This window comes from Drosophila arizonae, chromosome 4 (assembly GCF_054131065.1).
Source record: "Drosophila arizonae isolate 15081-1271.41 chromosome 4, UAZ_ARI_1.0, whole genome shotgun sequence".
NCBI classification, from domain to species: domain Eukaryota; kingdom Metazoa; phylum Arthropoda; class Insecta; order Diptera; family Drosophilidae; genus Drosophila; species Drosophila arizonae.
In genome coordinates this window covers 3,973,658-3,987,536 of record NC_142924.1, presented here as the reverse complement: position 1 = coordinate 3,987,536, position 13,879 = coordinate 3,973,658, and the positions used below count along the sequence as shown (strand labels likewise).

The window sequence follows — 13,879 nt, the reverse complement described above, 5'->3', positions numbered from 1 at the left end:
GGAAAATATTGAGCATTGAATTCAATTGTGGAAATAAACACAAAATGCTTGACTTAACAGACATATAAATTTTTTATAACTGTTAAATAACATGTTTTTCAATGCTTTCCGCAAAAGGAGTTTTTTGCATAATTTTTTTCCGTAAGAATTTCAATTGCCAAAGCTTAAATGGTAAATTAAATTTTTTAGCAAATATTTTAATTTTTTTTTTTTTCATTGTATAATTTATTTTCCCCATTGAATTGTTCAGCATTTATGCAATTTAAAAATGATATAAAACTTCAATAAGAGCATTTGCTAGTCGTTATCTTCTGCTTCACTTTTCTTTTCTTTATTATTCACAAACAATTGCCATAACAGGCAATTAGGCAATTTTAGTTGTTTGCATATGAATTATCCCAATACAAATTCGACCAAGATCTCTATCTATATCAGCTTCTGGTGTTGCTATCAGCTGACTTGATTAAAATGGAGAGCGTGGCAAACAAAGCAAGCAAATGGACAATGTAGGTGTGTGAATAGCTATAGATAGAAGTAAAAATAGATGAGAAGCTGAATCTTAACTATGCATCGTATATGACAAAGAAAACTTCTACTCAAGTCATGGCAAAAAACTGTTTCCACTAAAAAACTATATATATAAAACAAATCTGATACTAGTCGAGATATGTTCTTCATTGGGAAAATACATGAATCATTCCTGTTTTCATTTAATTCACATTTGACTTAAAAAATTGGCAAATGCAATTTTAATTGAACTGAGAAGCAAATTTAATATCAATCACATTTCGTAATGGCTTTCGGGCATAGGAAAATCCATTTTAGTTTTTACAACAATTGACACAGTTTTTGCAACGAACTGAAGCATAATTAACATTTCAACAAATTGTCTAGTCTTCTAATTAGCTGAGCTGTCGCTCTGTAACTATCTATGTTCCTCTATCTGTCTCTTTCTCTGTCTGTCCATGTTTACAATCGCTACTAAATAATAATAAATAATAGATGTTAATCATGTTAGCCATGTGCTACGACTTGTTGATAATTTCAACAAAATTGCAAATCAAATTAAACTATATATATACAATAATTTGTTTATATTTAAAATATATAATATATATATTTATAATTCAGGTGAAATGAAGCTCATCATCATTCAATGAATTCTATTGTTTAGCTCATTTAAGCAGCTGTCAATTGTCAGTGTAAACAGAAAAAAACAAGGCCAAAATAACCATAGCTTGGAGTTTAGATATTTTAGATGCAATGTACACGATTATAATTGCACAACTACAAGATACCCTACATAACTTTGTTGGAAGTATATAAATTTATTATTGCTAAATATGCATATTTTATAGAATGCTGGAAAGCTAGAAATATTGTCAAGAAATAAAATAAAATAAAAATACAAAAAAAAAATAAATAAAATTATAGAGTATAGAGAATGTGAATGTTGGACTAAAATATACTCAATAATTTTTTTTTTTTTTTTTTTTTTTGTATTTTTATTTTATTTGATTTTTTAAGCTTTCACTAGATTTATGTGATTGAGCATATTTTTATTATTATTATTTTATCAACTCAAATAAAAATATGAAAAATATAAACATCAAAATTAGTTTGCTCAAGGCTTAAGCCAAATAAACTAGAATGCTAAACTCAAATACACCCTTTATAAATATCTTATTGTTGTTTAAATTTGTGTTCAAATATTTGTTTAATTATTTTTGTATCTGGATCTTGGCTTCATAATGAATACGAAGTAGCTTCAATTCGATTTTTTTCTAGCTTGCTTTCACATTGTGTTTTGTGCTAAATTTTGAGTAAAGAGTGACAGCCGCAGCTTGTGAGACAAACAAACCGCACGTGATCTCAGCTCGGATGCTGCCAGTCTGTCTAAGCTGTTGTTGTTGTTGCTCTTGTTGTCATATTAATTGTTGTTGTTGGGGTTTGTTTTTTTCATCATTCAGTGTGGCAAATGTAAGCGCCAACTGGTTTAATGCACGCCCATTTCAGTCAGACGCTTTGCGGTTCAATCACATGACAAAAGGCGACGCATAATTAAATTATATTGTTTATGTATTTAATTTATATATATATATTGTTTATGTATATATGTATATATAAAATGCAATTAACTAATAACATTAATAATAATAAAAGTTTAAAGCCCATTAAAGCAACAAAATGTGACTGCGCGCTTTAATGCCGCTTCGCGATGCGTTCAATGTTCTATGCAGCGGTAATTTTTCTGTTATTGGTCTGGGGCACGCAAGCCGGCCGGTCGGCCCAGGTCGGCGCGGTCCGGTCGGTGCTCAGGGTCAAAGGTCAAGCGTCAAGCGCCTGTCATATTTCACTCTGGAAGCCAGGCAAAATGTTGGGCTTTAAACGTTTGCTGCGATGGGCACGCAGATAAGCAAACACGATGTTGCAATTGTCACTCATCACGAAGATACAGTTCGAGATATGTACATCTCCAGAGACAGATACAGCTACAGATACAGATACATTTACAAATTGAGCTACAGATACGACATTATCATTGCCAGATGCGTGCTCGTGCATGTCCGCAATTTGTCCACAGCTGCGAAGCTGCAATTTTCGAATTAAGACAATTGCGCCATGATTTACAAAAGTTCTAAGACGGCAACAAAAAAAAAAAAAAAATAAATGTAGAAAATAAATAAAAAATAGGAGAGGATCGCAGCTGCTACCACGCCCACTGCCCAGCACGCCCACAGCTAGTGTGGCCAGGGGGCAAATCAATGCCAAAAGTAATGTAAATTTCTAAAATTCCTATTCTGCTTCTTTCATTCTTTTTGCATTGCCCCGAAAATAAATTGAATTTTCAATGAGCTACACGGTAAGAAAGAAAGGGGTGCAAAGCCGCAACGCCCGTACAAATGTCATCAAATATTTACATAAGGCCGGGAGCCAGCATCAAATAAATCACAACAGCTGAGCTGAGCTGAGTTGAGTGAAAAGCGACAGTGAGTTTCGCTGTCTTTTGTTAGGGTATCAGAGCTGTAAAACATACTAATATCTTACAGATATGATACACTGGCAAAAAAAAAGGGAAAGTTTTTAATAGTAGTAGAGATATTTAAAAATCTTATCGGACTTAATTAGTAATGTTAATCATTTGGTATCAATCAATCTGACTGATTGAAGTTGAGAGCATATATGCAACTCATTATATCGCATTTAAATATATATACAAATATATATATAGTCAACTGAACAATTGTTTTTGTAAACTTATTCTCTAGATGGCGTATTCACACTTGATTGATTGATTGACTGGCTAGATCTTATCGTATAGCGACCATCGTAATAGCTAGAAAGTTGTTAATTTACTTAGAACTTACATTTAGTGACGATTTGAAAGCTTCATACCTAAAAATAAAAATTTATTATGTATAAGTATTTAGTTTTTTGGAAAATTAAGTTTGATTGATTAACAGTGATCAAATTTATAGTAAAGAAAAATAGATAATTTGCTAAAAATAATTCCCGGAAAATTTCCCATTGAAAATGGGTTCAGGGTGTAAAAATAGTTTATAGCTAAATTCGTAACACACATAAGTGCATCTGGTAGTAGGTGAATGCAATAGCACTATAAAAACAACCTGAATGGTATTATATCTGCTATATGAGCACCTTGCCTGAGAGATTATCTGTCAGTTAGGCTCAACTTGGACCTATAAATTCAAACCATGCACATATTGCATACACCCATACGCATACACATACATATAGATACACATCTATTAGTAACCTCTCAATGATATGTCTCAGACTTTGGCTCAGCCGCAGCTATCACTGGCAATTTTCCAATTGACGCCTATTACGGTTAATCGTAGCAGTGACCCAAGTCCAGACGTACCTAAACTAATAATGTGTGTGCACATACAGTTTAAAGGCTAAGCCGCAGCCCAATCCCAGCTACACCATATATATATCACCCATGAGCAGTGTGGGTGTGTGTGTGCGTGCGTGTGCATGTGTGTGACCACAAAACAGCGCTGTCTACTCCATGTATAAATGAGCTGCTCGATGGAACTTGAGCATGGAAATTGTGGGTGTGTATGCGTGTTGCTTTAGCTACTATTATTGTAGTTACTGTTGTTGTTGTTGTTGTTGTTGTTGTTATTGTTATGTATATTGTTGCTACTTGGCACGCTAACTAGCTATGCCGCTGTCGGCGTCGCTGCGTCGTTGCTGCCACTGCGGCTATACGCTTTAAGCTAAACATTTGCGTTGGCTTTAGTCGCACCGCGTAGGTCAAAGCAAGTGGATTAAATGCAAATGCCTACAACCAGAAAAGCGAAAAGAAAAGCGAGTGTGAATGCCCGTTTAGAGCGTGTCGCAGTTGAAAAGCAGTGCTCGTTATCCTCGACAAGCAATTAGCACTAAAAGGTTCAATGCCGCCTCAAAGGATTCAATGAAGCAGCTAAAGCAAACGGCTACGGCAACGGCAACGGCTACGGCTGGTATTGCTGTAGACATTGCGTATACGTCACGTTGGCCAGCCAACCAGTCGGCCAGTCAGCTGATTCGTTTAATCAAGCGACTTTTATGGGCATAAGAGCCCGTGTCCTGTGCGAGACAGGGAAAGAAAGGAAAACATTGACAGTGCTCAATTGTGTCTGATTTTCACGCAAATGTAAGCCTCGACTTTGGCTCTGTTTTTCGGTTTGATTTCGTTTCGTTTGTGTTTCGTGACTTGAGTAAAAGGCAAAAGTTGATTCATCAGCCGCAGGATACACACACAGACACAGACACAGACACACACACACATACAGACACTGCGCTGCTGCTTTCGTATGCGTCAGCAGAAAATAAAATAGTGAAAATATAAAACGCAATACTACTGCAACGGTATATCCTTGAAGTTCTCACACACAGCACAGAGCGTGTGCACACATTGACCTCGTTTTGGGAACGCCACCCGCTTACCCCCTTACCCCTTTCATTTCGAGTGTGTATGCTGGCTGCGTGTTCAATGTGTCTACGTGTGTGTTTGCACAAGTTTCCTTTTTCTGTGGCGCGCTATAATGATTTAAGCGTGTTAGTGTGTTAAATACAACCATACACACACACACACACACATGCACATACATGGAGAGTCATATCGTATCAGTTAGGCACAGGAAGTGACTTAAATCAATAAGCTGGCATATCATCAGCTCAACAGTTAAACAGTTCAAACAGGATAAAGCAAAAACACAATTTTCCATTCACTTTAATTAATATAAATTACAAGTAATTAAACCATTTCCAGTCACTTAATAAAAAATGTAAATAAAATAATAAAAAAAAAAATTACATATACATATCTATATATGTATATTTGTGTGTATATAAACAACATATTCAATTGAATTAACATATATTTATACATATCCATGAAACGTGCAAAAAAATACCGAGCATTATTATGGAATTTCGTTTGTCAACTGCAAAATTAGCTCGAAAATATGCAAATAAATTACAAATTTGCCATGCGCAATTTTTCGGCTAATAAAAATGAAATAAATATTTGAGATACAATAAAAATAAATACTACATAAATATAATAGTAAAGTAAATGCTTTTGATCAAAAACCACTCAAAGGGAAAGTCAAACTAAATCTAAATAATAAAGTTAGTTTTACAGCTTGTGTGGATAAATTAAATATGTGCAAATCGAAATGGAAACAAAATTATATGTGAAAATATTTTTTTTTTTTTAATTAACTACAGAATAATATATAATATAGAAATATACAAATATTTTATGAAAAATGAGTTATTGAAAATATTATATACAAAAATGTATTCATACAATGAATATCAGTAGAATAACAAAAAAAAAAAAAAATAATAATAATAAATAAAAATAAAATAAAAAAACAAATAAAAAAAACAAAAAATGAATAATAATAATAATATTAATAATATAAATACTACAAAAAAAATATATATATATGTAATAAACAAATATGTGTAAAGATTAAGTATAATAATTCAATAATTATTTCATTTCTTGAAACGACAAAAATAAATAATAAACAAATGTGTAAAAGTTAATTATAATTATTGAATGATTATTTCAAAAAATAATATAAGATTTTTAACAAAAAAATTAATAATAAGCAAATATGTGTAAAAATTAAATATAATAATTAAATAATTATTTCAATACATCAAATTCTAATTTTATTAATGCTCTTGCAGCTGCCAATTTAATTCACTTTATACTTTAATTTAATAAACTGAGAGTAAACAAAATACAAAATTATATAAACATTTGCTCAACATATTTTGCAGTGCATAAATAAATACAATTCATAGAGCTGAAGCAAAAATAAATATTGTAGTTATTTGTGAAGAAAAGTGTAAAGCAATTACAAGATTGTTTTTGATATACCAAAAGTGGGTGTGAGTTCTTTGCTCGCACTTGAGCATACAAAAATAGATGAAGACGAAGTAAATATATATATATTTATATAGAGTAATATAAGTATATAAGACAACTGGCCCGCTCAATGCCCAAGTTATGACACGAAACGTGCAGACAGCTCGTTAAAGGCAAGTGTATAATTATTTATATATATATATACAACGTTTATACATATATAAATATGTATATTTATACTCATTCAGGAAAGTGAAATGAGTATATTGGTTTGGTTATCCGTTAGGAAACCCATTTCGCATATCCTCCAATTATAGTATGAAGAGTATTCCGATCCTATCACGAAGAACGTAAGAAATAGATACCATGCCAGTTGACCTCCTAGAGAACTATGTTGGATATATACATACATATATACATATATGCCCATTCTACGACTAAATTACTGCTGACATCGTCTATTAGAGGCATGGCAAATCAGTAAACAGATCTGACAGTGTTTGGGCAGTCGGTAACGCCCCACTCCGACATTCATACTTCATTTACATACTTACATACATATATATATATATATATATGTATAAATATATTTAAAATAACTGCTACTGCATTAAAATGCTTGCCACGCCAGCCACATTAAAAACTGCTCAACAGAATTTGCATAATTTTCCGCCCTCTCTCTCTCTGTTTCTCTATCTCTCTCGCTCGCTAGCGCTGCCTCTGATGTCTGGGCCGTTGCACTGTCAGCCGCTGTGACTGTGTCTGTCAGTCAGGCACAAACAAACAAACAGCTTCATTACAAAATCCTTATGTACTGCACTTCAGCAAGTAGGCAAGCAAATTAAACAATAATTATTTATGCAATAACAAATGAATGTGCAAACACACGCAAGTGCAAGCGAGATGCAAATAGTTAGCAGACGAACACAAAACAAAGTTGAGATCAGCGAGCCGTGTAAATTGTATTTTAAGCGCCAAATGTTCTAACTGCATCTGTCTCTTTTTCTCTATGTCAGTGTGTGTGTGTTTGTGTGTATGTGTGTGAGTGACTTGCATCAAGTTTTGGCATAATTTCAACATTTACTGTTTAATTTAATGGAATAATTTTGTGCCTTTGAGTGCGGGCGGCGGCACATGTTAATTTTATCAAATCATTTTTTTTTTTAAGTGCCTGAAAATTATTAAATTTATTTGTGCAAAAGTTCTATGCATACAGTGAAGCTTGACTAAACACATGCATTGTTGTTTGAAATAGTTCAAATATATAAATGAGGCTTAGCTCTTAAGTCAGACAGTTATCATTTAAGGCAAAGAAAATTTCTTATTTGCGCTTGGCTTGCAGAGAAATAGTTGACTATTTAATTTAAGTCTCAATTTATGTAAATAAGTGAATATTTTAATAACTTCAATCATTTTTGTTATTTGAATAGGCTATCAATGTTGTAAGCATAGTAAAAATACAATGAAATAGTAAACAGAAATAAATATAAATCTTATTATTTAAATGCATCAGTTTTGGTTTCAGTTGATAATTTTTGATTTGAGTAGAGAAATTGCAAATCCTAAAATATTTATAAATATTTTTTATGCATTTAAAATGAATATATCATAATAATAATTTGGAGCTACATATACTTTAGTGTATTTTAAAAAATTTTAAAAACACAACTAACTCCTAAATTCACAATAGATAATATATTAACTCTTCAAACTCTTATTCAAAAGTAATTCACAGTAAATGTTGTATAATATATTAGGTTATTTAGACAGCAATTGGAGCGACAAACAAATATATCGACTTCTTCTCCCCAAGATACATAACTCTCTAGAAAACAAAACCACCTTAGGCAATACGCACTGTTGCTGTATATAAATTCGCGCACTTGTCTGCCCGCAGAGACAATATATCTTCAACGATCTGCTCTGAGTGTCTGTCTTCGCTGTGCCTTGTTACGCCCACACACACACACACTCACTCACACAGTTAGCCGCGTTCTTTATGCGCTCATTCATGCAGCGTGACTTCTATTATAGCACACACACGCACACTCATATAAGGCTTATCGGTGTGTGAGTGTGTGTGTGAATGACTTCACGCTGCTGATGCCATTTGCCATTGCTAACAACTACAATAACAACAATGAGCGCAGAGGCAGCAGCAGCAACTGGCGCCGCTTGCGACGTCACTTAATATACAAATTTCAGTAAATATTTATACTCGTACACACAAGCACACACACATATACACAGAGTCACGTAGCTGCTGCAGTTTCCGCTGAGTTCTCTTAGAACTGTCAGCCAAGTGCCAGACCAAAGCGAGACTCAGCCTCCAGAGAGCGACTTTTCGCTTGTACTCTCTCCCACTCTCTCTCCCTCTCTCTCTCTCTCTCTTCGACAACAATTCGTTCAATTTGAAGCAATCAAGTTATTTTAATTCATTACGCTTACGCGGGCAACACTTTGGAGACATGCACAACTGCAGCAGCGGCACAATGTGAGGCCACGCCCCTTGTGCCACGGTCTTCGAGGGCAAGTCCATGTGCATTTTGCCTGACACCCGGTCTGCGTGTGAGTGTGTATATTATTTGCATGTGTTTATATTAAATTCTCACAAACACACACACACGCACACACTGACACACCATCAAAATGTCAGACATCTGTCATTTAATTTAATTTGACTTCACTTGCTTTCATTTGTTCGCCTTCGCCTTCGTCTTTGCTTCTGGCTTCTCAGTTTTCCCCGCATCTCTTCATCCTCATTTCCCACTTTTTCGCGCTTTATTTTCATGTTTTTTTTTTTGCCAAGCGAAGGCGTCAGCGACTGCCTTTGAAGGTGCAATTTAGTGGGAAAGGCGGGGCCAGCGAGCTGTTTCTGTTGTTATAGCTGTTATTACTGTGTGTATATATGTGTGTGTGTGTGCTGTGGGACACACACGCGCATAACTTAAAACGTTTTGCATAGTCAGTGAGTTGGCCCAACTGGCAGGCAAAACTTTTGAGACCACGAAGAGTCGCGCATGCACTCAACATTTAATTTGTTTTTAAAATGCAATATTATATACATATATGCAAGTTTAAGCTTGTGTTGCTTGAGATCTACCTACTGTTTGCCTTGATATTAGTATTATTTAATATTCATGTTGATATTATTGTATTGAATAAATATAGAGGCATTGCACTAAATATTGCAGTATGTTTTCAGTAGTAAGCAGCAAATGAAAATTAGAGTAGAGGTTGATTATTATACAACTATTCTACTTGGATAGTAATAGCTAAACATATAGGGAATGGTTCATAGAACTTATTGATAACAAAGACGGAATAGAAAGCAGAGACACAAATGCTCTCCGATTACTCTCACAACTGTCTGCATAAAATAAGTGAAAAAAAAAAGAAAAAATAAATAAATAAAATTATAATTTGAAGTTCTTACAAAGCTGACTAAAATAACTGAATTTTCAGTTTAGCTCAAAATTCTATGGACTTCTATAGAAAATGTTTTTTTTTTTTTTTTTTCAAGTTGTCCGATTGTGTAAGAAGCTCATTCTGATAGAGCCTTGATATGAGTTTGAAAAACTAGGCCATTAGATGTTGATCTGTAATAAACATTATTTTAATAATAAACATTTATGTTCAAGAGTCAAATCTTCATAAGCTTATTGCCAAAGGTTCTTTGAATCAAGCTTAAAAGAAAACGCAATACAAATTTTAAGTTTTATGCATAAAAAAATATATTTTATTAAAATTAATTATAAATATTAAAGCAAATAATGTAAGGTTTATAAAGTTAGGTCACATGTTTCTAGCTTATATTAAATGTATTATTATTTACATATATTATATTATTATTATATGCGACTTCTATCATGTCAAGAAATTTGATTTCTTGTTGGTCATTAGTTGAACTAAATATTAAATAGGATGATTCTATAATTCCATTGCTATTCAGTCGATTGCTGAACTGTGTCCAAATTCCTCTGCTTGCTCGGGTTTCACTGCAGTCGCTTCAGCTTGAGTTTGCGGCTCTGCCTCTGCACCGCTTTAAGCTGCTTAGCTCTATGCTGGAGCTTCTGTTCGAGCAGCCGCTTGAACTGCTGCTCCCGGACCAGTATCTGCAGATCCTCGTAGCTGCACGTGGCCATGCGCTGCTTTGTTTTGGCAATTAATTCATTGGTCAATAGAATCTTTGTCTGTGACATCTTGGCAAAGTGCGCTTTGCGTCGCTGTAGCTCCGAGCGGTGCAGGAACAGTGCGTAGGCGGTCTTCACAGTTGTTGCTTCCATGACGATTGCTGACTGAATGTGTTGGGATGTGCCTCCCGCCGCCCCTTTTATACGATGGCAGGCAAATGTTCTGATTGCCTGCTTGCTAGCCAAACAGGAACCGTTTGGGACACCAGCCCTTTTTTTTAGCGTTTGCCTGTTTACCCCAAGTGCGCCCGCTCGTGATTTTTCATGTTCTATCCTTTGGAGTGTCGTTTACCTGCCGCGAGTGAACCTGCAGCTGCAGCTGGCTTATCGGTCGTCCTGCGGCCTGCCGGGAGCCCTCGCAGGTAGCCGCCGTTATCTTTAACGTTCCGGCTACGTGTTGTGGCATTAATGCACTTTAGGCAAATCCCACACATATGTGCATGACACAGGCGAGGAGTGAACGAGCCTGAGCAGGAAACGAAAAGTTAGGTAAACTTTCGCGCTTGGCTGACCCAAATCAACCAGCGAACGAGTGAACTTTTTGAGTATGCATTGGGAATTTTTACGTGCTGCATCAATAACTTGGCCAACGACGACGCATCCTTGACAGGACCACGCACACTTGACGAGCTCGGGCTATCTCGCTCTCGCTCTTGCTCGCTATCTCTCTGTGTCTGTCTCTCTCTCCCGCCCACTCTTCGGTTTATTAATTTGCATGAACTTTGGCAATGCTCATTTTTCATGTCTGGCTTTTTGGACCAGGCAGCAGCTAAAGCCGCAATTAAAAATTGCTTATGGCAGTAAGGGCTCTCAGAGAGCCACACCCACAATCACGCCCAGTCCCTCACTGGGAACGTTATGCAAAACTTGCACAGTTTTTTTTTTTTTTTTTGTCGACCAAGCTAACTTAATATTCTTCATCCTTTTTGCTCTCTGAATATACCATTTCCGTTTAACACCTCCGTTGCCCGCCTTTGGGCATTTAGCTAAGGCAACTGTGCATCATTATTTTGGAATTTTTGACAGTTTTTTCCACGACGATAAGCTACTTGTGAATCAGCTCAGCTTAAATACACGCAGCTGTGCGTGAGTATGAGTGTGTGTGTGTGTGTGTGTGTGTGTCTTGTCACATTTCCGCCGGAAGTGTAAGCACAAAAGTTCGTTTTCGTTAAATGCCAGCAAGAAATGCAACGTCGCTTCATTTTCTCAGCCAGACATTGACTGATGATGATGAGCATGATGATGTAAATGGGATTTATAGTGCGCCATGACAATAGTAAACTGCTTCAGCTTCATACACACACCCACACACTTACGCACACATACACTAAGACTGCTGCTGGTAACAAGTAGCTGAAATCATAAGCTGTGATAGCTTCTTTGTGCGGCTGCTGTGACGAGCCAGCAAATTGCCTCACTGAATTTATAGTACAATTACCACAAATCTAATGAGCACCAAGGCACTGGGGAGACAGGGCGACGGAGCGTGGCCAGACGAGCGAGCATATAACAGCAGACAGACAGCTTCAATTTTTGTCTGTAGCATACTTATTGGGGCAGGGTGGTGCAAGTTAAACTAATGAAACGAATGGGCATAGTGGAAGAGACCGAGCAGGTTGCTAATTATATGCGAAAAAACGGCAGAGTGATATTTAAAGAAAAGTTTTGCTGGCAATGCTGAAGATTAGGAGAGCTGTATATCATGATTACATGCAAAGCCAAGACTCTCATAGTGAGATGGAAACTGAAAGAAAGCTGAAAGAACTGACCAACGCTATATAATAATGAAATAAGTAATATAATAATGAAATAAATAGGGTTTTTTTTTTTTTTTTTTTTTTTTTTTTGCTATATGCAAATATTTTACTTAATATTACTTAAAACTTTTACCTATAAGGTCACATAGAGAAAATCTGCAACTGTGTGAGTTAAATGTAGTTACGTTTGTATGTATTTTCAACACTTACTTCCAGTTCTATGTGAATGGGGTAGGTAAGCTCTGATTGTTTACAATGTTATGCAAGAAAAATAACTACAGGGCGTCAACAACATTAAACCGTTGACGCAGCTGTTGCCCTAGCAGCTATCTGTACATTAATATTCTGAATTTCATTTCCGAGAAACATTTTGCTAAAAAATCAATTCATGGAAAATCGATAAGTGATGGAGCTCTTACATATTAGCCATGTCGGGTCTTGACCCGAATTTATTCTCAATATTACTCAATATAATATAATATGGAGTGACAAGAGTGTAGAGAGGAAAGAAAGGAAAACAATACAATCAACCGCATAAATAAAATTTAGATTTCGCCAACTTTACATTATGACTTTTTTAGTCCGAGCTGCATAAACACTTTTATTCCTTTTACAATGATCCATCATGGAAGCTGAAAGCAAATTGTTTTAATTAAAAAACATTAATTACAATCTATATCAAGATCTTTAATCAGAGAAAAACCTCGGGTTCCCAAGGTTGACAAAGTCATAAAAGTTGTTGTTTGGTTTGGGTTAAAGAATCGTATAGTACATAATCAATACCAATATGAGATATCCTTAACGTATATATTACTGTCTCCCTCCTTTTCTCTCTCGCTCCATATATCAAATTTTAACAATTCCCCTTTCTACTTTCAGTTCTTTGCAACTTACGCATATCCATAAAAAAAACCGCTGCAACATGAAACGTGGCAAATCTCTGGAGCTAGCGCTCGCGCTATTTCTGCTGCTGACCTCTCTCTGCTCTGCAGCCGGCATGAGCCTCTCTAATGGCACAATAGTTGCTAGCCTGAGCGATGGCAGCGCTGCTGGCAATGTCAATTTGCCCGTACTAGGCGTTGGCGTCGGCCTTGGCGGCAGCAATAGCAGCAGCGGTGCCATCAATACAGGTGCGAGCCAGCCAAGCGGTGGTGCGGCCGCTCAACCGAACAGCGAGACCAGCGGCAACAGCGGCTTATCAGCTAGCAATACGGGTGGTGGCAGCATCGCCGGCAGCAGTGGCGGTGGCAGCAGCGACACGAACTCCGCACTGATGCAGGCGCCCAAGGAGAAGCAATATGAGAAGTGCACCGGGCCAGGTGATCCAGGGCCGTGCAAGCAGTACATATACAAGTGGCGCTTCGAGCCAACGACTGGGGAATGCACCACCTTCATCTGGGGTGGCTGCGATGGTAATCCGCAAAATCGCTTTAACACCGAGCCAGAGTGTCTCTTTCACTGCGTCGGCGGACCACGTAAGCAAATGAAAGCAAAACTTCAGTCTAGTTTGTAAGCCGAGTTTGTGCCCC

The 13,879-nt window shown here is 36.2% G+C and overlaps 2 protein-coding genes across 14 annotated transcripts in view; one reads left to right on the top strand and one right to left on the bottom strand.

Moving 5' to 3' along the window:
• Positions 1 to 13,879, top strand: part of axo (axotactin) — a 109,116-nt gene that overhangs the window by 1,136 nt on the left and 94,101 nt on the right. For 10 of the 13 annotated variants that reach the window (XR_016269908.1, XR_016269906.1, XR_016269904.1 and 7 more), the window contains exon 2: positions 13,230 to 13,825. Coding sequence is in view for 8 of the 13 variants with exons in the window: in XM_089467975.1 (XP_089324101.1) it covers positions 13,273 to 13,825 (553 nt within the window). In the remaining 5 variants the exon portion in view is untranslated. Of the gene's footprint in view, positions 1 to 4,264; positions 4,667 to 6,219; positions 6,574 to 13,229; positions 13,826 to 13,879 lie in introns of those variants that run through there. The other 3 variants (XM_089467971.1, XM_089467970.1, XM_089467972.1) reach the window with 3 other exon arrangements.
• LOC108614280 (uncharacterized) lies at positions 10,123 to 10,730 on the bottom strand. Its single transcript, XM_018008325.2, has one exon. The coding sequence runs from the start codon at positions 10,684 to 10,686 to the stop codon at positions 10,396 to 10,398; it is 291 nt and encodes a 96-aa protein (XP_017863814.1). The 5' UTR covers positions 10,687 to 10,730; the 3' UTR covers positions 10,123 to 10,395.